The 25,219-nt window shown below is 38.5% G+C and overlaps 1 protein-coding gene across 5 annotated transcripts in view; it reads left to right on the forward strand.

Moving 5' to 3' along the window:
* The window catches only part of FRMPD4 (FERM and PDZ domain containing 4), a 265,339-nt gene that overhangs the window by 15,779 nt on the left and 224,341 nt on the right, over positions 1-25,219 (forward strand). For 2 of the 5 annotated variants that reach the window (XM_072135947.1, XM_072135949.1), the window contains exon 1: positions 7,458-7,952. The exons of the other annotated variants lie outside the window; for them this stretch is intronic. In XM_072135947.1, the coding sequence (XP_071992048.1) occupies positions 7,912-7,952 (41 nt within the window). In that variant the 5' untranslated portion in view covers positions 7,458-7,911. Of the gene's footprint in view, positions 1-7,457; positions 7,953-25,219 lie in introns of those variants that run through there. 5 annotated transcript variants of the gene reach the window in all.

Consider the following 25,219-nt stretch of genomic DNA (forward strand, 5'->3'; position numbering starts at 1 on the left):
CATTCTCTAACGTTGTGCCACACTGCGACCTACCATGTTGCTGCCACCTAAATCATTTGTTATCGTGCCACTCTCAGACCTCATGCCGCTGCTGCTGCTGCCACTGCCACCTCCACGCTCTAACACTCTAACATTGTGCCACACTGTGGCCTGCCTTGTTGCTGACACCTAAAGAATTTGCCATCGTGCCACTCTCTGACCTCATGCCGCTGCTACTGCTGCTGCCACTGCCACCTTTGAAGTTCTTTTTTTTGGCAAATACATAATATTTTCAGGGAAATTGTAATGGATGATGCATGTGGCGTCTCTAATCTTGAATTAAAAATTTCAACTTTAAATTAATTTCAAACTTCAAATTCATTTCAAACTTCAAATTCATCATGACACTCTGTGGCCTACGATGTTGCTGCCACCTCCATAATTTGTCAATGTGCCACTCTGTAGCCTACTTGTGCTGCTGCCAACCGACTGCTGTCTCCCTGAAACACCCTGTTGCTGTTTTCACCCTCCATCACTCTATGACGTTGCCACTATGTTTGGTTTTCCCTTTTATTTCGTCTGTCAGAAGGAATGAAAACCTTGAATTGAAAGCCAAAAGCAGGAGTGGATACAAAACACAGAGGACATGCAAATATCGCATTTACTGGTCATCTTTGTTCTGGATGCACTCCTGTTTGTTTTTGGCTTTAGCAATACTGATGGATTATTGACCGATTGAAAGCGGACAGTTACGGATGAAAAGAAGGTCAAAATGATCAGTGACGTTAATGCAATATTACCCTCTCCACTCTTTTGGGGGTTTCTATATGTATCAGCGGTTAACAGCACAGGTTTTGTCGTAATCTATGGTATCATTTGATGTCAGTGTAAAAAGAGTGCATTCTTTGATGTTATAGTGGGATTTTAGCCCTCAGCTCGGTCCTTTCGAGCTGGCACAGACATTACCTTGTCAGGCTGCATTCACACTTCGCTTATTTAGTGAAGTTGGCCTCTGTAAGTGCACATGGAATTGAAGACTGAAGGAATTCTAAGAGCGGCGGCTGTCATGTGCGTGTCATACTAAAACACAACATTGTTTGAAGACCAAACCACACTCCCTATGCATATTTAAGCATGGCACAACGTTCTACAACACCCTACAGGCTCTCCAGCCAGAAAATACCTGTTTTTTAACGTGATTCGTCATGATTCGATTCGGGTCTAATCAAATGTTTTCAAAACATTCGGCGAATCGGGTTGAATTGAATTTCAACAAATTCGCCCATCTCTAGTGATAACTGTTATAGCTGTTTATTGTAGCCTAAGGCTAAAGTACAGTAAATTACCAACATCAAGAAGTCCGTTTATAACTAGGGGTCGTCTGTAAGTCAGGTGTTCTTAAGTAGGGGACCACCTGTATAGTGTTGCAATTCTCAGTAATTTGATGTCTTAATATGTAGTTTTCATCTGGAAAAAGATGCCTTAACACTAGTTTTGTATCTTTAAATAATTTTTTAATACAAGCACCAGCCTCATGCAGAATGCATCTATGGTAATTTTCACTGAGATACTTTATCTTTGGATATATATATTTAGTGGATATATGTGGATGAAACATACATTACTGAAAGGTTAATATCTTTTTTATGTTGATTCCAAATCCTGTTGCCTGAGATGTACTGTACATCCACTGAAAAGTGTTTAAAAGAGTCTCCAGAGGATTGTATATATTTCTAAACAGTTTTAGTGCATGCTGATAAGAAATGGCAGCAGGGAGGGGGTTAGGTGGTGACACAATATACAGTTGGACTCCAAGGAGGTTTGTTGGTTTTGACATAGCTTTCAAACACTTGCTTACATTTACGTATTCTCAAGGAGACTGCATTCTGTTAGTGTTAGATTAAAAAGTAGAGCAGATGGGAAAAGAAGAAAGATAAGAATATGCTGGTGTAGTCAAGTTTAACACTTCAGTAAATTCAAGTTATTTAAACATGGCCAACAAAACTTAGTAAGGCCCCATGCACACTGCATTATGGGGATGTATATACGACCCGGTAGACCGCAATAGAGGCTGTGCATGGTACGGTGAGCACAATGAGTGCTGTGGCCGCAAAAAGAAAGAGCCTGCTCTATCTATGGCCATGTGGACGGCTATATTCTATGGACAAGGGATGGGTGAACAGCCCTAAGCGCTCTCCAGCGCCCCTGCCATATGCCCGCCTGCATAAACATGTGTACATGGAGCCTAAGTAATAATAAAAATAATTCTTTATTTACATAGTGCACACAGATTATGCAGCGCTGCACAAAGCATGGGAAATTGGTCCCTGTCCCCATGGGGCTCACAATCTAAACAACCTAACAGTATGTTTTGGAGTGTGGGAGGAAACCCGAGGACTTGGAGAAAACCCACGGAGAGAACATACAAACTCTTTGCAGATGTTGACCTGGGTGGGATGTGAACTGAACTCCAGTGCTGCAAGGCAGAAGTGCTACCACTCAGCCACCGTGCTGCCCTAGAACTTATTAGAACTACATTGTTTAACTATTCTATTGTATAACTTGTGAGAACATGCCAGTACTTGCCGGGGCTTTACATATTGGTAGAGAATTACCTACATAATCCTATGCCTAAAAAAATATATTGAGCAAAATGCAAAAGAACACATTTATGTAATGCCTTCTTACTTCTGACTTTTTGCTTATTTATACTAACCGATAGTATCATGTTTGTTAAATTATTAACAAAGATTGATATGTTACAATTAGGCCATTAATATAATGGTGCTACACCAAGTCCTTTTAGACTTCATACTGAACGGGCAGGATACAGCATTGTCAAGAGTGTAACTGCTCTCTAAGAATGTATAGGAGTGCTGTCTGTATTGAGCATGTACAACAACTAGACTTCCCTACAATGCTAATTTGTTCATGTAACTTATCACCTTTATTATTCATGTTTAGTTTAAGATATTGCGTACTAACCTTGTGATTCACTTTTAGTTTTCCGATGTGTCAGTAATTTTCTAAAATTGTGCAAAGGGTAGCAAAATATGAGAATGGTTTTCCTTACTAATGCTTCTCAATATATTATATTTCATCAGGATTTTTATAGTTTACATTTTATAGCATTCAAAGTTCCAAAGGTTATGGATATCATGATAACAAATGCTAATGATCAGTTCATCCAATCTATAACTTTGCCTTTAATAATGCATCACCAGTCATTGCTCCATCACTGCTATAATGGCTTCCCATTTAATTACTTCAAACATTGGCTTGACTGGAAGAGAAGGAAGTTTTAATGAGCTGTAAATGTTATAAAGCACTTGAACAATCATTAATTATAGAAACTCTCAAAACCACATACTGGGGTATAGAGGGAGTTGTGTACAATTCCTTCCATTTTGATGTTATAGACCTTAAGTTGAATCTATGGAGGCCTTTCTCTTCCCCTGCAAATCTACAGATACACGCTATATATAATATATTTTATATCTGTTTAATTTTCTTCACATACTTAATAATTTCCTTTTGATGCACAGATCCTGCGCCCACAATACCATTCAATGTAACGATTGTATTAGTTGCCTACTTTAAATCCTGGGTGCAAAGATCTATCACTTTTATGAGACAATAATCTCTTCAGGGTAACTTATCCAAGTCATAAACAACTGAATCACTACCACTATGTTAAAATTGTTATTCAGCTTAGCCTCTTAAAAATACCACATATTTTATCATAGTGTATCAGGCCTCCATACACTGCATTATCCTGAGTTTGTTCAGAAAAGCATGAGAATTGGAAAGTCTAGTTTCCTGTAAACGTAAACCACTACTGATAAAACATTGGATCATATGTAAAAGATTGTGTACCATTGCAATCTAAATATAGCCTCATCTATAATTCAAGCCTTGTGCTCCTACTCAGACGTTAAAGACAAGAATGACATTTTGTAACCAGTGAATTCATTAACACTTTCAGTTATTTCACCAATATGAAATTCCAGCTATGGTTTTATTATCTTTAAAATGTATTCATATTTTTAAATTCATGTGTGATCATATATATGCTGGTCCATTTGATGGAAGCAAAGGAGATATAAAAATAGGAAATGTTAAGCTTGCACATAAATACTGTGATCTACCATAAAATTAAAACCTGTCGTCAGTAATTAATTCCATCTCAAAACTAATGTTTCAAAACCATGGGCAAATAAAAGGATCTGAGTGACTTTGATGAGGGGCAAATTGTGATGCCTAAATGAGAAGGTCAAAAAATGTTCAAAATGGGTATTCCCAGGATTTCGGTTTTAGTAGCTACTAAAAATTATCCCAGAATGGACAAGTGCCTTCAATGGAGGAACTTGGTGGAGGCAATGTTATGCTTTGGGTATATTAAGAAAGATAACGAGACCTGCCTTTACTGCTAAAATCACACAGCTCTGTTCCAAATAGCAAAGCAAGGAGTTCATTGCTTTCTACTCTGCCTTAGCTTTAAACCAATAGATACCATGCCGTTTAAAACACATAGGATGGTATCCAGTCTTTTCCAGATCATTGGTTTTCAACAGTTGACCTGGGAAAATCATCCGCATGATAGGTGAGCCTCTGTACAATATTATAAGGAGGAAAAGTGAAGGTTATGTGTGCTTCGATCTATGCGTGTAGAATAGTTAAAAAAATTCACATTTTCAAAAAGGTATTGACCACCATTGAAACAGGCAAAAACCCTTAAGAGACAATAGAATTTTGTTGGTTATTATTTACACTGATGAATGGATCAAGAGTAAGTAGTGTTGGATGTGTCACTCTGTGTCACACTACCATTGGAATTTCCGTTATTGATATCCGTTAAAAAGGAAAAAACGGACGAACTAAATAACTGAAATAAACTGAACACAACTAAAACATGTCAGTTACTGTTCATTTTCAACATTTATTAAAACAAATCATCTATTTATATCTCATGTCTCTCTATCTCTTCTATCTTTCTATCCATCTATCTGAGTGTGTGCTAACACCCCTAGATGCTCCTTCCACACACAACCCAAAATAATATCTAAATTTCTATCTTTCTATGTATCTATCTACCATCTCTCTCTCTGTGAGATATGTATATATGAAAAAACCAAAGTCCTGAGCAGCACTGCAAACATAGTTAATCCTGGGATCAAGCCAGTGGAGTATGGCGATCCTCCATGTGAATAGATACAATGGGGTACATTTACTTACCCATCCGCGGAGTTCCCCGAAAGTGCATTGTCTGACCGGAATTGCACTTTGCCGCTACAGGGGGCTAGCTGTATATTACTGGGGGCTGACTGGCTATATACTACTGAGAGCTGGTCATATACTACAGGGGGCTGGCTGGCTATATACCACTGGGGGCTGGCTTGCTATATACCACTGGGTGCCTGCTGGCTATTTACTGGGAATGCTGTGACCAATGCATTTCCCACCCTAGGCTTATACTCGTGTCAATAGGTTTTCCCAGTTTTTGGCAGTAAAATTAGGTGCCCCAGCTAATACTCGGGTTGGCCTATACACAAGTATATACAGTAATTTTTGAAAATATATTATAATACAATAAAACCTATATAAATTTGGTAACCAAATAATAAAGCAAAGAGGTTATTTGGAGCGCACAGTGAAAGTCGTAAAAACTGAGTGCACAAGAAAGTAACACACATGCATATTTTTTGGCCAATTTCACCACATTTGTCATTTTTTTCCAACTTCCCAGTACACGGCAGTAAAATTTGTTATGCAGAAAATAAGCCCTTAGACAACTCTGTACATGGAAAGCGAAGAGCGAAAAATTAACAAAACAAAACAGCGTCCTTAAAGGGTGTTCCCACTTTGGCAAAATAATGTTAATGTTTTTATGATGAAAAGTTATACAATTTTCCAATAAACTTTCTGTATCAATTCCTCACAGTTTTCTAGACCTCTACTTCCTGTCATTCTATAGAAAGCTTCTATGTTTATTTCCAGTGCACAGAAATCTGACCATGGTCACACAGGTGCACGGCTCATTATAACACACAGAGTAATCAGAGCTGTGGGTTATAATGAGCCGTGCACCTGTGTGACAATGGTCAAATTTATTTCCACTGGAAATAAACAATATACTCTATAGCAGTGATGGCTAACCTATGGCACTGGTGCCAGAGGTGGCACTCAGAGCCCTTTCTGTGGGCACTCAGGTCATCACTAGAGATGACTCTAGGTATCCTCCTGCAGTCCCAGACAGCCCAGGACTTGCTGTGCATAGAGGTATTTTAAAGTGACAGCTCTACCTGGGACTATTTTCTGCTTTATTGGTGTCCTCAGGGTGCTGGTATCAATGAAAACTGTGACAGAGAAGGGAGTATAGTTCACAAATTAAATTTCTGTGTTGGCACTTTGCGATAAATAAGCGGGTCTGTGTTGTAGTTTGGGCACTCAGTCTCTAAAAGGTTCGCCATCACTGCTCTATAGGATGACAGCAAGCAGAGGTCTAGAAAACCATGAGAAATTGATACAGAAAGTGTATTATAAATTTGTATAACTTTTCATTATTTAAACAATATCCATTAATTGCTGACATGGGAATACATGTCATGTGGTCTGTTTTGAACATTATGTGGCAATACTAAAGCAACATCTCAAGACATCAGCCAGGAAGTTAAAGCTTGGGCTCATGATGCTCTTCCAAATGGACAATGACCCAAAGCATACTGCCAAACTGATTACACAGTGGCTTAATAAGGATAACAAAGTCAATGTTGTGGAGAGGCAATCACAAAGCCGTGATCTTAATCCTAACAAAAGTTTATGGGCCAAGCTAAAGAGGCAGTTGCGAGCAAGGCAGCCTAAAATATGGCTCAGCCACACCAGTTCTGTCAGGAGTAGTAGACCCAAATTTCTAGCAAGTATTGGGAGAAGCTTGTGAAAGGATATCCCAAACACTTGACCCAAGTCATACACCTTAAGGGCAATGGTACCAAGTACTTATGAAATGTATTTACACTTTTGCAGAAAGTAATAAAAATGATCTCTCTAATTATTCTAGCATTTGCCAAATATAAATACTTTTGGTAATCCTAAAACTGGAAAGGAATCTTTTTATATAGTGTATGTATACTTTTGATTTCAGCTGTATGGATACTTTTTATTTAAGAGGGTTACCCATTTCTTGAAACAACCAGTACCATTAACAATCTCCACTAGCATCCTTCCTATGTTAGTTCTCACAAATGATGTCACATCTGACACCATGTCTTGAGATGAAGTTAATGTTCTGCTATTGTTAATCGTGACCTTTTTTTCTGGAAACGACTAAAGGAGGACCCCACTGCTTTACACTGAGCATTGCTTATCCAAACTCTGGCCTTAAACATGTGCAGAAAGGTGTAAGCTGAGTATCGGTGAAGAATAAGGCTGCGGAGTGATGTCAGAGGGCTTGTAGAGCAGAAGGTAGCAGTGCGAGCATTATGCAGAGGCAGGGGTGATTTACTGCATCTCTCAGGCTCTTCTTTCTCTCTCTGTGCTGCTTCACTGCATGCACACTGGCTGCTCCTACCTCCTCCCCTTTTGTTTCTCTTTCACTGCCTGGGATCAGCAGTCTTCAATGAAGAAAGCACAGCAAAGATGCTTAAAAGAGCTCTATGGACACAGGCTAAACAATGTACAATAGCATGATGTAAATGAGACATGCAGCAAGGAGCCTGAAGACAAGATACTGTCATATTGACATTTCTTAATAGTCATATAGGCTGGATGCAAAAAATAGAATCAATGATCTTTCTGAGTGATTCATTCCAAAACTGCAGACCTAGGATGATACTGCGCTGCATTCTGATGTAGAAGGCATCCGATATTTGTTGAAACCTGTGATAACAGCAGGATGTTGCTTGATTGAAGGAAGGGGAGAGAACGGCTGCATGCATGGATGTGTTCGGCTTTGCTAAGATTGCCAAGCTATCCAGGTAAGTTTACCACTGTCACATTGTATGGATGGGGAGCATGTGTGACCAATGCAACTGTACCTCCTTAAAGAGCAAGAGGGGGAGGGGGTAAAAGCCAAGGCATGCAATCTGCCGTCACAGGACTAGCATTGTAGCAATCAAGGTCTTACATTTACAACAGATCTAAGCTGTCATCTCATTTATGTGACCTATTTCCTATTCATTTGATGTTGGTATTTCTGTGCCCTTGTTACTGTGTATGTAAACACTAAATGTTGTTAGAGGGGAGGACAAATTGAAGCAAACCACATTATGCTTTAGTGTCTGACATATTTACGCTGGGGGCAAATCTTCACAATGCTGTTAACAATGGACATGTCCAGAGATCAGCCTGTTCTATACCACTGGTTGCTAACTGCTATGAATGTAAAGTATGTTACAGTATCTATTACATATAACCTATTTCATCTTCTAAAACTCTGCAATAGACAGATGGAGGGGAGAAACAGGGAGATGGAGAGATAGATAATAGATACATTCATTAAAAATAGATAAATGCATAAAGAAACTGATAGATTCCAGCTGATATCATATAAAGACATAAAGACTTGATATTTGTTCAGGCCTTGATCAATATGGCAAACATCTATGAAGAAGAACAAAGATCAGCACATAGCCTAATGTAAAAGAACAATGTAATTGATTTCTTACAATCCAAATATCTGAATAAGTCTTACATGTGCTGCTCTACTTTAAAGAAAAAAAATCTTAATTTGCAACAGTTGCTTCAAGATGTTTCCACAAGAGTAAACACTGTCGGCCTACCTTTTTTTGAGCAATGTTATTGCGTGTACTAGCGTACAGTTAAAAACTTTAATCTTGAAACTGTATACAAGTGATCTAAGGTAACCTTTCCTTAGGGCTTAAATACTGCTCAGATTTAATTATAAATCATACAGGTCTTTTCTTAGACTGCTAATTATTTTGACTTTGTCCCATGTTTCCTGAACTCTAATATTAATATTCTAATCTAATATTTAATATTTCTAATTGCTCTATAAACTCCTGTGGAACCAACTTAACATTTCAGCAAACTAAGTTGTCAAAAGAACCCTTCAGGGTAAGGAACAATTAATATATATATTGTAGTGTAATGTAATTATGTTATGCATAATATGCTTCAGACTATTGGTTTACAATCTATGCAACTAAAGAATACGAGATATATTTTTCACTTTGCACACATTTTCCTAACAGTGTACTAGTCTTATAAAGAACCACAGAGGATAAAATAAGTATGGAATCACTCTTGGTGGGAAATAAATTTAATTACTTGTATGCAAAGATTGTTGGTCTGTGTAGTTCACCCTTCAATTTCTCGCAAGATATGATTTTGACAGTCTTGAAAACAGTTATTAAAAGATGTTAAAGGGACACTAATTAAAGTCATCATCCAAGGCTCTTTACGACTGCAGAAGAAAGCTTAAGATTTGATGTCAAGAAAGCAGTCATCATGTTGATGTTGTTCTGAAATGTAGGGGAATAAAAGTGCTTTAGTTGCAGGATTTCCTGATTTCTGTGTGGATAATCTTCCTAAAGGATTTAGCTGTGATCACAACATTTATGGAGGAATGCTTCCAATTCTAGTAGCACTGATAGAACTTGTATGTAAGCCAAATAATCAACAGAGCAAATGTTTGGCCATTGACAATATTTATCAAAGAAAAATGATGCATCGTTAGTTTCAGAAATTAAGCAAAGAACCAATTGTTGGAAAATCTAAAAAATCTTTTTACAACTTATCGAATGAAGTCCATATTCAGGTTTGTAGCTAAATATTATTTGTCCTGCTTTGCCATAATATATGTTTGTTTGTAGAACGTAAATTTAACATAAAGCCTAAACTTACCCTTTACATGAACAGTTTGCTACTGTGAATTTAACTGTACACAAACCATTTATAATAGAATCAAATCAGATCTAGAGTAGGTTGGTTAAATTGGAGGTTTAGATTAATAAAATTGCAGACCTGCCAAACCATGTAGACCATTTATATTACCAAATCTTAAGGCCTTTTTACACAGGCTGATCAACAGCCAAATGAATGTTCATAGAGGCGTACCAATCATTTCCCATGTTATCATACCCAAAAAACAGCTGACAAATTATGTTTATTTGCTTTAAATAACTTTGTATACAGTTTACCGTTTTTTGTACACCAGGAAGCTGCTGTAACAAATGCAAATTTTATGTAAATATAAAATAATAGAGTACCGAACAGCTTGACCTTAAAGGAAATCTACCATCAAAATCAAGCATGATATACCAGGGACACTTACCTATAGATGGTAATCTTCTTATATTTGTCAACCATGGTCTCCTTTCTTCTAAAATCAACTGTTAAAATGATGCTATTGAGCATGAAGGGTGTTACCAGAGCCCCTCCATGCTGCAGATTCACAGGCTGTTACAATGTCCAGTAAGCACTCCCCCTCTCCCACTGTGAGCTGAAACTCACCCTGCTACAATGAGATTACAGCAGGTAAAGGGACTGGAAAAGTGTTGAGCATGCAGAAAGGGAGTCTAACAGCTGTAAAGCTACAGCCTGTGGCACCCCTAGAGCCCTTTATTACCATAAATTTAAAAGTTTTTTTTAGAAGGAAGGAGGCCATGGATAACAAATATAAGAAGATAACCACAATTACAGTGCCTGGATCTATGAGTAAGGCCCCTTCCACACTAGCGTTGCATTTCACGTCAGGGTGCAATGCGTGAAAAACTGACGTTTTTGGCTGCATTTTTGTTCCATTTTTCCTTGGAGTCATTAGCGTTTTTGCGTTTTTCACGTTTTTTAAGTCAACGGGACTTTTTCAAAGGGACCATGATTCGGGAATAAAATGTTTTATTTAATTGAAAAAGAATGTCTTCTGATAAGTTAGCAGATGTATGCAAACATCTACAATCTATTCTTCACTGTTCCGCACGTATTTTATCTCCCGACAAGTTAGCAGATGTGAAGAACAGTGAAGAATAGAATAAAAACAGTGAACACAGTGAAAACAGTGACCACAGGATCATTTAAGTGAAAAACACATTAAAGAACACAGTGAAGAATAGATTACAGATGTTCAGCACATCTGCTTACTTGTCTGGAGATACGCGCGGAACGGTGCGGACAAAATAGTATGTGAAGAACAATATATATGTGTGAAGAAGACATTGCAGATGTATGGAAACATATAAATGTGGTCACACTTGCTAAAATTTATTAGAATGAACTCTCATAGTTCCCATGGACGCAGTTCACACATTCACACATTTTGTTAAATAATTCCACAATGGTATCTGATGTTACATCATCCTATCTTTTTTATTTTTTCTGCTCTAGTACAAAGATTTTTTTCTGTCATTGGGCTTATTTACTAAGGGCCCGCAGCCGCACTTTCATTGTATTTTCCAATGTTTTTGGGTTGTGCACAGTGAACTCTGCGGAGTGGCTAAGTAAATGTGCCCCATTGTGTGTGTATGTGTGCATGATTACATGCAAGAAATAATGAAAAAGATTCCAACGATCCAGCACTTGTATATGAAAAAATTCTTCCTTCTTTATTAAATTATCATATAAAATTTCAACAGTCATCATATAACTTCAACAGTTATTAATGGTGCCTGTAATTAAGATTTATTGTTAATCCTGGTTCTTATGACAATCCAACATTTTAAAAATCCAATTGTCACAGAGACCAAAAAAATTTTGACTGGGGTTACAATAATAAAGTATATGGTTCCGACTTACATACAAACTCAACTTAAGAACAAACCTACAGAACCTATCTTGTATGTAACCTGGGGACTGCCTGTATACTCAATATGGATTTTAATCATTTGGACCCTTGAAAACAATGCACTTTGTATATGTTTAAAGTGACAGATCCTCTACAAGTGTTGTACATGTACACTATATACAATCTCAGAAGAAGAAAAATCCTCAGGTATTGGTTGTTAACAATTTGAAATCTAATCTTTATTTTTTTTAACCATTAAACCACACATGCCGAATTGCAGCTTGAGGATATGCTGTGATCTGTGCTTCCAAGGGAGTTCTGTGTGCTCATGTGCTAAGTTCCAGGTTGTGCTGAGATATGTTGTTCCAACAAGATTTTTTGTACGAATGCACAAAATTACTTGCTGACACTCGTTTAGTTCATGGCACATAAATGATTGAAGTTATGTGTGGATATTTTGGACGTTTTCATTTTATTCTATTTTATCGACAATACTGCCTTGTAATCACATACATTGTTATGCATATATGTATTTTGGTTTAAAGGAAAAGGAAAAAAAATACCGTATTTTTTGGATAAGGCGCACAAAAAATCCTTTGATTTTCTCAGAAATCAATGGTGCGCCTTATAGTGCAGTGCGCCTTATATATGAAATGTACTTACAGACAACTGCTGCCTTGAACTGTGCACAGGTCTGCCACCTGCTGGTCATTCATCCTTATAATCAGGTGCGCCTTATAATCCGGTGCGCTTTATATATGAACCTAGACGTTTCACCAGGCATTTATTGATTGTGCGCCTTATAATCCGGTGCGCCTTATAGTCCTAAAAATACGGTATCTCTTGTTTTATTTGTTTGTTGTTTTTAATATTTGTGATGACTCTGAACTGTTGCGTACTCCAGCTCATATTTTACATAGTTGAATGAGGTTTTCCTCCCCCTGAAGTATATTAACAGGTGGATGTCATGATAAATAAAGTCATAAATAAGAACACCGGACTGCGTTTGAAATGCGTTGACTGGTCTTGTATAGTGAGGACTATGGTGATGGCAATCATGTGTGGTTATGAATTTTTTTACAATACTGCCTTGGAACATACACATTTTGAGGATTCTTTTTCTTTTGAGATTGTTTGATCAAAACCACTGCAGCAGGGACCTCGAAGCACGGTGTTTACAAAAAATGTGGTGAGCTATCCTCCTTTATTTTTATACACTACAGGCAGTTCCGGGGTTATGTACAGGATAACTTCTTTATGTTTGTTCTTAAGTTGAATTTGTATGTAAGTACCGTATTTTGAATTTGTATGTAAGAACTGTATATTTTATATTTGCAGCTTTTTTGTCCCTGTGACAATTGGATTTTCAAAATTTTGCTGTAATGTGCACAAGTATTATCAATAAAGCTTCATTACAGGCACCTTACAGCTGATTATTGCAGCCTGGGACTAAATCAATGTATCTAGAGAGCATCATTATAGGTCACATTGGGCAGAGAGGTCCATCTGTAGCTAGGGGTCCTCTGTAAGTTGGGTTAACTTATGTAGGGAACTGCCAGTATATACAATTTGAACACTTCTTGTGTAATGTTCATCACTGGAAAGATTCTGAACCACTTTACTGTAATGAAGTATATAAAAAAACTATTTTGACATTAAAAGAGGCCACTAATCTGCTTCTGCATTATCCAAACTATTATTCACAGGGGAAACATTTCCTCAAGCCTCCCTCCCTTGAATTTACAAGTAATATCCTTTCATCTCATATTGCTAATAATACAGAATTCATGTGAGAATTGTTTTCAATATAGTAACGTCACGATAGTATGTGAATCCCACTGGGACATTTTTTCTTACTGGAGATGGAATATTTTTGTGCCTCCATATATAATCTGATAAATAAGTATGCCGTTCATTTTCAGCCGAGAATAAAAAAATCATTTTTAACCATTGAATATGATGCACAGTTCACTGGGTGTTGAAGACAGCTTTTCCCCTCTGGGATTTATTAAACTTTAGTTAGCTGTCTTACTGACACTTTTTACAGGTGCCCAACATGTATTCAGTTTGACTGCTAAGAGAAAGCATATACTATAATGTGAATTGTGGTACATTAGTTACATAGTGTGCAGGGTCTGATTAAGAGTGACATGGGCCTTGGGCTGTATGGATATTACAGCCCCTACAAGTCTGGAATTCACTTCCTACATATGGTACTAGAATCATGGGGAATGGTGCTATGGGGCCCAGTGTGTCAGAGGGCCCGGCCAAAAGACTTGCCACACTAAATAATGAAGGATGTGCACCATTATATACATATACTATGCATTGTACAGCATAATATGTATATAATAGTCTTCCATAGCACATAGTACACAATAAAAATGTCTGCTTCCTGCCGTGTACTTCCTCCATGTAGTCATAAGCTACTGGACTGTATGAAGTCAGGTTAGTGGCCTCTAAAAGGCCTCTGACACCCCATGGGATAAGAAGACTGTCTGATAGTGAGTATGTAAATATACATGTATCAGTGTATAAATGTATGGAGGGGTATACGTGATTTGTATATACTCTACATGTGTTTGCATATATATGAAGCATATATGCTGTGTGTATATGGTCTATGGTGTGTATATGGTACTGTATATATGAGTCAATGGGGATGATTTACTTACCCGGTCCTGTCGCAAACCCGCAGTGCGCTGTCCGATGAGGATTCGGGTCTGCCGCGATTCACTAAGCTTGTGCGCCCGAGTTCCTGCATCCGTTGCTTCTGCGCCGAGGTCCGCTGGAGTTTATCTGCTTCTTCCCAGTGCTTGTAAGTGCGTGTCTTGTGACACATTTGTTAAATCCCGCGCATTGTTCGAATCCATTGGGTTGTCTGACAGCCCGTCCCCACATTTCTGATGCATGCAAGCCGGCGGCAATGCGCCAAAATCCGATCGCATGCACCAAAATCCCGGGGCAATGCGTCGCAAAACGGAAACCGGCGGGAAACCCGACAAAAATGCGCTCCGCGAACCCTTAGTAAATGAGCCCCAATATGTTGTATGTGTGCATACACAGTGTGTATATACTGTATGTATGTGTGTTTATGATGTATGCGTGTATATGGTGTGTTTTTAACTGCATGTATGTTATATGGTGTTTATATATTGAATGTGTAATAATATCATGTGCATATTCTATATGTGTGCATATACGTGTTTATTTACTGTATGTATACTTGTATAAATGTATATATGAGTGTATAATTGTCTGTGGGTGTAGAACTGTATGTGTGTACATAAGCATATAAATGTGTGTGACTGTATAAACATGTGTGGGTATACAAATATGTAAGGGGAAGATGGCCCCATTAAGAAGTCTGTTATGAAGCCCTTGTTACTCCCTTGCGTATAAGACACATAACAGACTGTGGAGCTTGTGATTTACATCCATGTTCTCTGGTTTCATCAGGAGCCTATTTTAATACTTATTTGATATTTTATGAATGTTTTAAAAACAAATATTTGAAAATAATATACCATATATACTCAAGTATAAGCCGACCCGAGTATAAGCCGAGACCCCTAATTTTACCATCAAAAACTGGGAAAACCTATTGACTCGAGTATAAGCCGAGGGTGGGAAATGCACTGGTCACAGACTCCCCCCCATTATGTAGCCAGCAAGCCCCCAGTAGTATACAGCCTGCCCCCAGTAGTATACAGCCTGCCCCCAGTAGTATACAGCCTTCCCCCAGTAGTATACAGCCTGCCCCCAGTAGTATACAGCTTGCCCCCAGTAGTATACAGCCTTCCCCCAGTAGTATACAGCACTGCCCCCAGTATTATACAGCACAGCCCCCAGTAGTATACAGCACTGCCCCCAGTAGTATACAGCCTGCCCCCAGTAGTATACAGCACTGCCCCCAGTAGTATACAGCCTGCCCCCAGTAGTATACAGCCTGCCCCCAGTAGTATACAGCACTGCCCCCAGTAGTATACAATACTGCCCCCAGTAGTATACAGCACTGCCCCCAGTAGTATACAGCACAGCCCCCAGTAGTATACAGCACAGCCCCCAGTAGTAAACAGCCTGCCCAGCATTAAAAAAAAATAATAAACTTATATACTCACCCTCCGGTGGCCCTGACATGCAGCGCTGCTCCCCCGATATCTGCGCGGGTCCTCTTCTGGCTCCCGCGGCCGTCTTCTTTCTTCTCCAACTTCGTGCTGGGTGCCGCCATTGTTCTCCCCCGGATGGTGCTTAGTGTGACGCGCCCAACACGATTTTAGAGAAGACAGAAGACGGCCGCGGGAGCCAGAAGAGGACCCGCGTGGACATCGGGGGAGCAGCGCTGCGCATCGGGGCCACCAGAGGGTGAGTATATAAGTTTATTATTTTTTTAATATTTTTTATGACTCGTGTATGAATGTATTTTGCTGAAAAACTCGGCTTATACACGAGTATATACGGTACATATTGGCGTTATCCTTATTGATTATTTAGTGTTTTCACTCCCTCTTTTGATTATGTATTTGCTTGAATTTGAAGGATCTAAACAGGGTGCCCCTTGTGCCCCCTGTTAAGGATAATAAAGCAGCTCCAAAAGCATATGAGCAGAGAAAAGACAGTCATGGCAGTAGGAAAATTTCTTAAAGAGAAATTGCCATTAAAGGCTACTTCTGCAGACATGTAGAGACTTACATCCATTGCCGCTCTTCTGGGGGAAAACTTTGCCTCTTATCTACCTTGTAATGCAGTCCCTTAACATCAAGCATGACTTCTGAAAACTTAATGACATTATGTTGGATAAAATCCAAACCAGTTTACTTTTCATTAAACAAACAATTACATTGATTTTCTAAACATGGATAACCCCTTTAAGTGTTTTAGTTGGCTTCTCCAATCAAGGGTTCCTGAAAAAATGTTGTTTTCCAGCACACCTTTTACTTTTCAATTGCAGAATACACATTAAAATGTGTGCTGTGTTTGGATGTTATCAATGATAAAAATAACCTTTTTGATCACTTCAAAACGTACTTTTGTTAAATAACCTAATATTACAGTAGAGTTTCCACTTCTTAAGTAATTTTAGATGCTAGTGACTTTGTTATTGAAAAATCTAAATAAACAATTATGAAAGAGGACTGGTGTTCAATTGGGATATAACATTGAAGGCTACCAAGCTTTAATCTGTGAACACAAAGAAAATCAGTTTATTTTACTTACCCTTGAAATAGAAACTCCCTCTGGTACGAAGATCTTATACCCAAAGAGTAAAATTTGCTTAATGCCGTGAAAAATTATTACATATTATTGAAGTTTACATGGAAATTTTGTCATCAGATTGAGTAAATTTCAATTAACGTCACAATGTATCAGTACATCAATTTCTATTTACATTGGCCTTCTAGGCAAACAATAGCTTATTATTCAATTAAATGCTAAGCTGCTAAATTTACATCATACCAAAATAGTTACTATCTGTTATCAAATTTAAATTAATCAAAGGCATATTTATATGTTTAAAGGTCTCTTTTGCTGTACATAAGGAGCAGCAAACACACATATTGATTTACAAAGCTGTCTGTGCCAGAGATATGTAGTAATCTGTACAAAAATGGCCTGAAATACCTTATGCCAAATTGATTAAGGATTTTAGACCATTTTCGGCACTTTTAGAACTTTGGTAAAACTGGGGTGCAGCAAAAAGTCTGGGAGGCCATAAAGTTATGCAACTGCACCACAGTTTTGCTGCAGTTTGCAGGAATAAACCAGATCTACTATTAGTTGATCTCAAGTACGACTCCACAATCTTATAATACGCCACATTTATTAAATAGGGGCAGCTTTTGTATTCAAAATGCAACAAGTTAATCTCAGAAAAGAGTTTATTTTCGAGGCAACAAGCACTCTTGTCTTTTTGAGAAAAGAGGGTTCCATCTGAAAGGAAATTCCATGTAGTGTACTTCTTAGTCGTTATTCGGTGAATCCGATTCCAATAATCCAACACCACCTCCGAGGCCAGTACACTACAGTGTCTCGACTCCCACAGTGAGTCCTAGTAGGAAATCAGGCAAATTTTAAATAATTGGTCTACCTGCTTGACACACATATATTAACTATTTGATACTTTCTGCATCTGTTCTGATATGGGGGGATGGCTCTGATAAGCGGCTGGGCTTATTCAAAACTGAAGTTGCTTTATACACTAATTTTTTAAGTGTTTAAAATAAGTGCCACATCTTTAACTCTTCCCCCATTTTTTGTTACCATATATGCAAACCCTGTTTTGAAGTGAAATTGTTAAAATTTTTGCACTTGATAAGTTACTCTATACTTCTCTAAACACCTAAAAATGCACTAAAATTAAAAGCACAACGCTACACAAGGTTTTTCATTATTATTATTATTTTCACATTTTCCAATTATACAATATGACCTTCCTTGCCATCAAGAGACCCTTCCTGGAATAAAGTATCATATTGGCTGACCCCTTCACACTATTTTTAATTACCAGAATGCAGATCTTAAAATCATATGGTATAGTGCAATCAAATGCTTGTTGCAAGCATTCAATTATCAATAGCCCAATACTGGGTCAATTTTGAACATTATATGGATTAGACCAGCATCCACCGGATTTCATCTGGGACACTTCTCCGCTTTACTTTTTATTTTGTTATTTAGGCCTCTCACATTCCAGCAAATGATTTTAATCATCCTGTATATAATAGAATCATGCCCACTAATTTTTTGCCTCTAGTATACATAATCATCAGCCACATAACCCACCTCTCCCCCCCCAACTGTCTAGGACAGTACCACCCTAGACTCATCTCAGAGCATTACCTCTGCCGAGAGGACGCTCACACGGGCCCTGCCTCTAGATCTTTAAGACCCTCTCTGCCCACTCATTAGCCTTAGAAGGGCTCTAGAAAAATAAGGCTTTCTCCTCATGAATTACTTTAAACTTCGCTGGGTATATCAATGACTATATCACTCCCTTTGCCCTTAACCTTTTTTTAATATCCACATAATTTATCCTCTTTTTTTGGACCTCCTGTGGGTAATCTGGGAAAATCATAATAGGTGCACCATTAAATTCTAAATTACCCACATTTTTTTATGTTCCTCAAAATATTGTCCCGATCTCTTGGTGACAAGAGACGAACCAGATGCACGGATTTTGAAGGGAACTCTATGTGCACTGTTCACCAGAAACATCCTGGTCCGAACCTCTTCTGAAAAGGTGGTCTCCAACCACTCTGTTATAAACATTATTACATCTGCACCTTCTACATCCTCAGGGTAGTCCACCAGCCTCAGGTTATTCCTCCTTGATTTTTTCTGCACTTTTAAGCTTCTCAATCTTTTGACGGTGGTCAGATAATGTATCCTTCATTCCCTATTCTTATCTGTGTTTCTCCATCTCTTTCGCTAAGTTTGTTGATCTCAACACCAAAGGTAACCATTTTTTCTTTCATGTTCCCAATTTCCTTCAGCACTTGCCCTACTGCTGAGGTGCTCTGAGCTATTTGCAGCTATATGTCGTTTAGAGAGATATTGTCTGCAGAATCTGCCGATCCTGTTGCTCCTTCATTTGTCGTCAACTGTTCTTGTCTCTGCTCAATCTGGGACATATCGCTGAATGTACCACTTCTACATTTCTCTTCTGCTTTCTTGTTCTTTTCTTTTACGGGAACTGATTGGGATTGTAAAAACTTGTCCAGCTTTCCCTCTTTTAATTTTCCTCCTGGGGATAATCCTCCATCTGATAGACTATTCTTTGCTCCAGATTTTAACTGCTTTCTACTTCCCATTTTTAAAACAACAACAAACCAAAAAAAAAAAAGGGAAAAGCAAGCTGGGGGTCTGACTCTAAATGGATATTGATCAGGATGACCTCCCACCCTATGGACTCAATGTACAATATTTACGGTATGTATGACTATTTTACAAAGCAATCCTCCATAAATACATGCCTAGGCATTAAGAATGGGGGTCATACAAGCAGCACACAGCTTTTTGAGCTCTAATTATCTAGCGAACTACAGTGTATACGATGAATGATACCGCCAGATCCCTCTACTTCTCAGCTTAGTTAATACCTAAGGATTACAATATATTGGACACACAGCTGAGTGTTAGTTGTCCAAGCACAAAGCAAAAACATACAAAAATAAGCGGATACTAAGCAGACAACAGTATATATACTTAATAATCCCGCCTGGTCTCGCTACTCCTCAGCTTAGTTAGTTCATAGGGGTTACAGTATATGAAACACACAGCCAAGTGTTAATTATTCAAGCACAAAGCAAAGATATACAAAAATATACAAGTTATAAGCGGACAACTGTATACACACTGAGTGATCCCGCCAAGTCCCGCTATTCCTCAGCTTGATTGGTTTACAGGAGTTGCGATATATGGAACAAACAGCTGAATATCAGTTATTTAAACACAGAGTAGAGATAAGCAAAGATATGTAAGTTATAAGCAGACAGAAGTATACATGCTGAATGAACCTGCCAAGTCCCGCTACTCCGAAGCTTGATTAGATCACAGAGGTTGCAATATATGGAACACATGGTCCAAAAAAAGAGTACACTCACATTTCCCTTGGCAGGTCTGGATGTCGGGGTTCTCCAAAGCAGGTGCTGCAACGGCGTCTGGCAAATAGAGTAATCCAAGGAAAAAACTGTGGTAGCCGGAGCACATGTTATAAATTCAAAACATCGCTTTATTAAATATCCATTACAAGTGTATGTATCTTAGATATATCTTCTATACATTTATGTCTACATTTCTTATGTAAACTTTATACAAGTTAACTTTTTGTAAACTTTACACAAACTTTACACAAGCTAACTGTTGTGTCGACGCCTATGTTGCCGGATGTGATGTCGGCAGCCACTAATTGTTCAGGTGTACCTTAGGGTTTAAAGGTTTGTTTTTAATGTTGCAGTGCATACCATGATTAAGGCTCCGCAGTGAGCTGAAACGCGTAGGTTTTTTTGCCTCTGTAACCTGCACCGTCCATGCACTCAATGTGTGCTTTTTAATGGATATTTAATAAAGCGATGTTTTGAATTTATAACATGTGCTCCGGCTACCACAGTTTTTTCTATGGAACACATGGCTGAGTGTTAGTTGTTCAAGCACAAGGCAGAAGTATGCAACAATGTCTTGTTTATAAACAAGCAACTCTATACATGCTGAATGATCCGGCCAAGTCCCGCTACTCCTCAACTTGATAAGCTCACAAGGGTTCCAATATATGGAACACACAGCTGAGTGTTAGTTGTTCAAACACAGGGCTGGGATAAGCAATAATCCTAGTTATAAGCGGACAACAGTATACACCCTGAATATTCCCGCCAAGTCCCGCTGCTCCTCATCTTGATTAGTTCATAAAAGTTGCAATACATAGACACACAGCTGGTTAGTGGTTCAAGCACAGAGCAAAGATATGTAGAGCAAAAATGATTTGAAGCAAAGATGCAGCAGGCATTAGCACATAAAGAGGGAAGGGGGCAAGCAACGCAACACAAGGTTAACTAAAATGAAAGATAAATTCCAAAAGATGGTTTAATATTTGCAAAAGAATTGTGCTAGTATAATTTCTTAACCCCCTACTGATACTCACTGCAATAGTTTCATAAAGTGTCGGTAAGGTTGTAATAACATAGAATAAAAAATATTTTTATTCACAGGCACAGGCACGGTGCAGGATCCCTTGCCCATCCATTTTGCCGGTGAATTGGGCAGAGTTCTCTGGTGAAGCTCTCTGGATGCTTTGTCCCAGGCTGCAATAATCATCTGTAAGCTACCTGTAGTGAAGCTTTATTGATTATGCTTAAAACAGCTTAAAATTTTCAAAATCCAGATATCAAAGGGACAAAAAAAACACATATGCATATGCTTTCTCTAAGCATATGCATTACTATATAATTGTGTGTTAAAACTTACCTTGCAACCTGACAGAATCCTCTGTGTAGTCCCAGAGGTAGAGCTTTGGTTTGAATGCATTTCAAAAGGCAATGGGGCAGATTTATCAAGTGTCTGAAAGTCAGAATATTTCTAGTTGCCCATGGCAACCAATCACAGCTCGGCTTTCATTTTACAAGTGCTCATGAATATTTTAAAGGGGAGCTGTGATTGGTTGCCATGGGCAACAGGAAATATTCTGACTTTCAGACACTTGATAAATCTGCCCCAATGTGTGACTTGTCTGTGCTGCAGACTGCTCAGCTCTTAGTCCCCATCTTTGTGCTCCTGTACAGCTCCTCCTTCCTGCTCCTTCTAACAGAAAGGACATTTATTCTGATCATTTAACTTATCTTTTGTTCCCTGGACAAGATAACAATAATTTCTATGGGACTGCCACGGTCTAGAAGGTGTCAAGGGGTTTCACCACAGGCTGCCCGATTGGTCTACATGCTAGGAATGTGGTTGTGACTATATCACAACCAAAGAAGATGAGCTTGCATTCATTATTGATATATTCTCAGCAGTGTCTAAAATACTATAGTAGATGCGCTTGTCTTCTATCCCATTTTTTCTTTTAATATAATTGTGCTATCTACAATACGAGAAATTAATGAATATCTGAGAACATGATATAATAATGCACCTATTATAAGCTTCAACTTTACTATAGTACACTATAGTACTATAGCTTGGCAAATCAACTCCTGTTTTTTAAGACACTATAATGCCATTTTGCTAAAGAAGGAAAAAAACCTACTTATTAATGGCATCATATTTTATATTTTGATTTGTATTTGAACCATGTTGTAGGCACTACACCAATATGCATTTCACCTATTTGATGAATGTTTTCAAGTTTTGCTTCAGAGGTTACTTGACCAGAGCAATAGGTAATAAAACCTTGACAGCACTAACATTAATTTCTTGCTCTTTGGGTTGATTTTTGGGTTGAGAATGCTAAGAAGTTTTTAGCTATAAACTAAGCTATTGCTGCAAACTGATATATTACTTAATTAAATCTAATTTTAGATCTCGGATGCATAGTTAAAAGGTGTAACGCTTGGCTTAGACCATGAATATATTAAAAAATTTATACTGTATAATTAGATGAAGAGTAATATTTAGAGATTATAGTTATGTTTTATAGCTTGCAGAATCCATCAGCTTTATGCTGCCAGACACTTATTTTGTTCTCAGGCCTCACATGCTAAAATGTGCAAGTTCTTCACTTTTTAGTTCTATCAGATATAGCCCATAAATACCTCGCTTATTGTACTAGCTTTAAAGGGGTTGGCCAACTACATATTAGCGTGGGGTTGGACATGATAAAATTTACCAATATATTTATATTAAAAGTTATACACTATAAAGTAAAGCTCCTAATTCCAAAATATCTTTTACCTCACTAGCCATTCCTGTCCATAAAATGACTGGGGATGGAGGTAATTAATTTTTAACATATGTCGAGGAAGCTGGCGGAAGGGTGAGACGTGCTCCTGATCAGTGTAACAGCCTGTGAAGCCAGAGCACAAATAGATTGGCCAAACAAAAAGCGAAAATTTAAATCCTTTGCCTAGAAGTGATATAAATATAAATAAACTGTAAAAGTAATTAAAATTTTAGGTATCGTTGCTGTATTCGTGGTGTTTATCCACATAATGGAAAATAGCGCCCAAAGTCGAAAATGTCACTTTTTTGCTATTTTACAAAATATAAATACATCATCAAAAAGTTGCAAAAAATGACACCATGTCAGGCTTGCGGGATGTGGATCCTCTGGACCACTGCAGACGATGACTCAAGCCACTACCTGGGACCGGAGTCTAAGTGGTACCCGGTTTTCACCAGAGCCCGCCGCAAAGCGGGTTAGACAAGCTGCAGCGTGGTACCATCAGGTCGTTCCTCAGGCGTGACTTGTCTGCAGTGGCGGCCAAGGTTGAAGTACAGAAACAGCAGTCAAACTCGAGGTCACAGTCCAGGCACAGGGTCAGGGCAGGCAGCAGAGATGCAATGTCAAAGGCCAATCCGGGGTCAGCAACAGGAGATCCAAGCAGAAGGGTACGGAGGAAAACGGAGGAGCTCAGGTAACACAGGAACACGGAGGGAGTCAGGAACGCAGGACCTCAGGAACGCAGGAGACACTGGAACGCAGGAGACACTGGAACACAGGCAAATCGCAACAGAGCTTTCTCTAAGGCTGTGAGGCACAAAGATCCGGCAGGGTTAGATGGGAGAGGCAGGTATAAACAGCCTCATGGGAAATGGCCAGCGCCAATTAATGACGCGCTGGCCCTTTAAATCTTCTAAAGCTGCCGCGCACGCGCCCTAAGGTTACGGGGACGCGCGCACACGGAGCGAGGCCGGGACTCCAGAGCGGGGAGAGCTATAACGTGCTGGCGCAGCGCCTGCGGGGAGCAAGAGGCACGGGTGAGCCCGTGATATGGGTCGCGGGACCACCCGTGACACACCACACACTGACTCCATACACTGAAGTATGAAAAAGTTATTAGCACCAGAGAATGGCAAAATGAAGATTTTTTTTGTACAGGAGGTTTTCATTTTATGTAAATGTATGAAAACATTATAAAACCTAAATAAACTAAGTATCCCTGTGATCGTTCTGACCTGTGATTAAATGAGACATGTCATTTGGGGCACACAAAGAAAGCTGTAAAAAGCAAACCCACAAGAAAATGGTGCAAATGCATTTTTCACCAATTTTACTGCATTTGGAATTTTTTCCTGCTTCCCAGCACAAGACATGGAATATTAAATACCATCACTATGAAGTGCAATTTCTTTCGCAGAAAACAAGCCTTCACAGAGCTCTTCGAAAAACAAAAAAAGTTATGGATTTTTGAAGTTGGGGAGTCAAAAATGAAAATGCAAAAATGAAAAAGGGGCCTGGTCATTAAGGGGCTTAACCCTTGTTGGTTTTAATGTTATGTAAAGTGAGATCATCCAGGATAGTGTTTCAAGTAAAACCCTCATATATTTTCCCTGCAACCCAAGTTAAACTCACAGATCTGTTGTTTCCAGAATCCCTTTTTGATCCTTTTTGTATATTGGCACCGCATTTGTAATGCACCAGTCCCGTGGAACAGAGCCTGTCCTTGGGAAATCTATCAAATATTAAAAATTTACATATTACTTCAATTTCTTTAGATAAAAGACTCTTGAAACGCCCTCCAGAAGACTTCTGGCTACTGGTATAATTTAAATAGTTGATTTTAGAAGAAAGGAGGTCGTGCATAGCACATATATAAAGATTATGGCATTACACTCTTAGTCAAGGCCTAGTTATTTGATTTATGCTTCACCCTTCAATCACAACCAATGCTTATGAGATCCTGTAATTTACCAAGTAACTCCTAAATTCAGTTCTCATAAATAAACTTTGCAAACTAGATCCCAAAATAAGGCTCCAATATTACTGCAATCCCCCAAATACAAACTTCATAAATATACACAGTATATATAATATAAATATAATATAACACAATATAAAGTATACACAGATCC

This window comes from Engystomops pustulosus, chromosome 2 (genome assembly GCF_040894005.1).
Source record: "Engystomops pustulosus chromosome 2, aEngPut4.maternal, whole genome shotgun sequence".
NCBI lineage: Eukaryota > Metazoa > Chordata > Amphibia > Anura > Leptodactylidae > Engystomops > Engystomops pustulosus.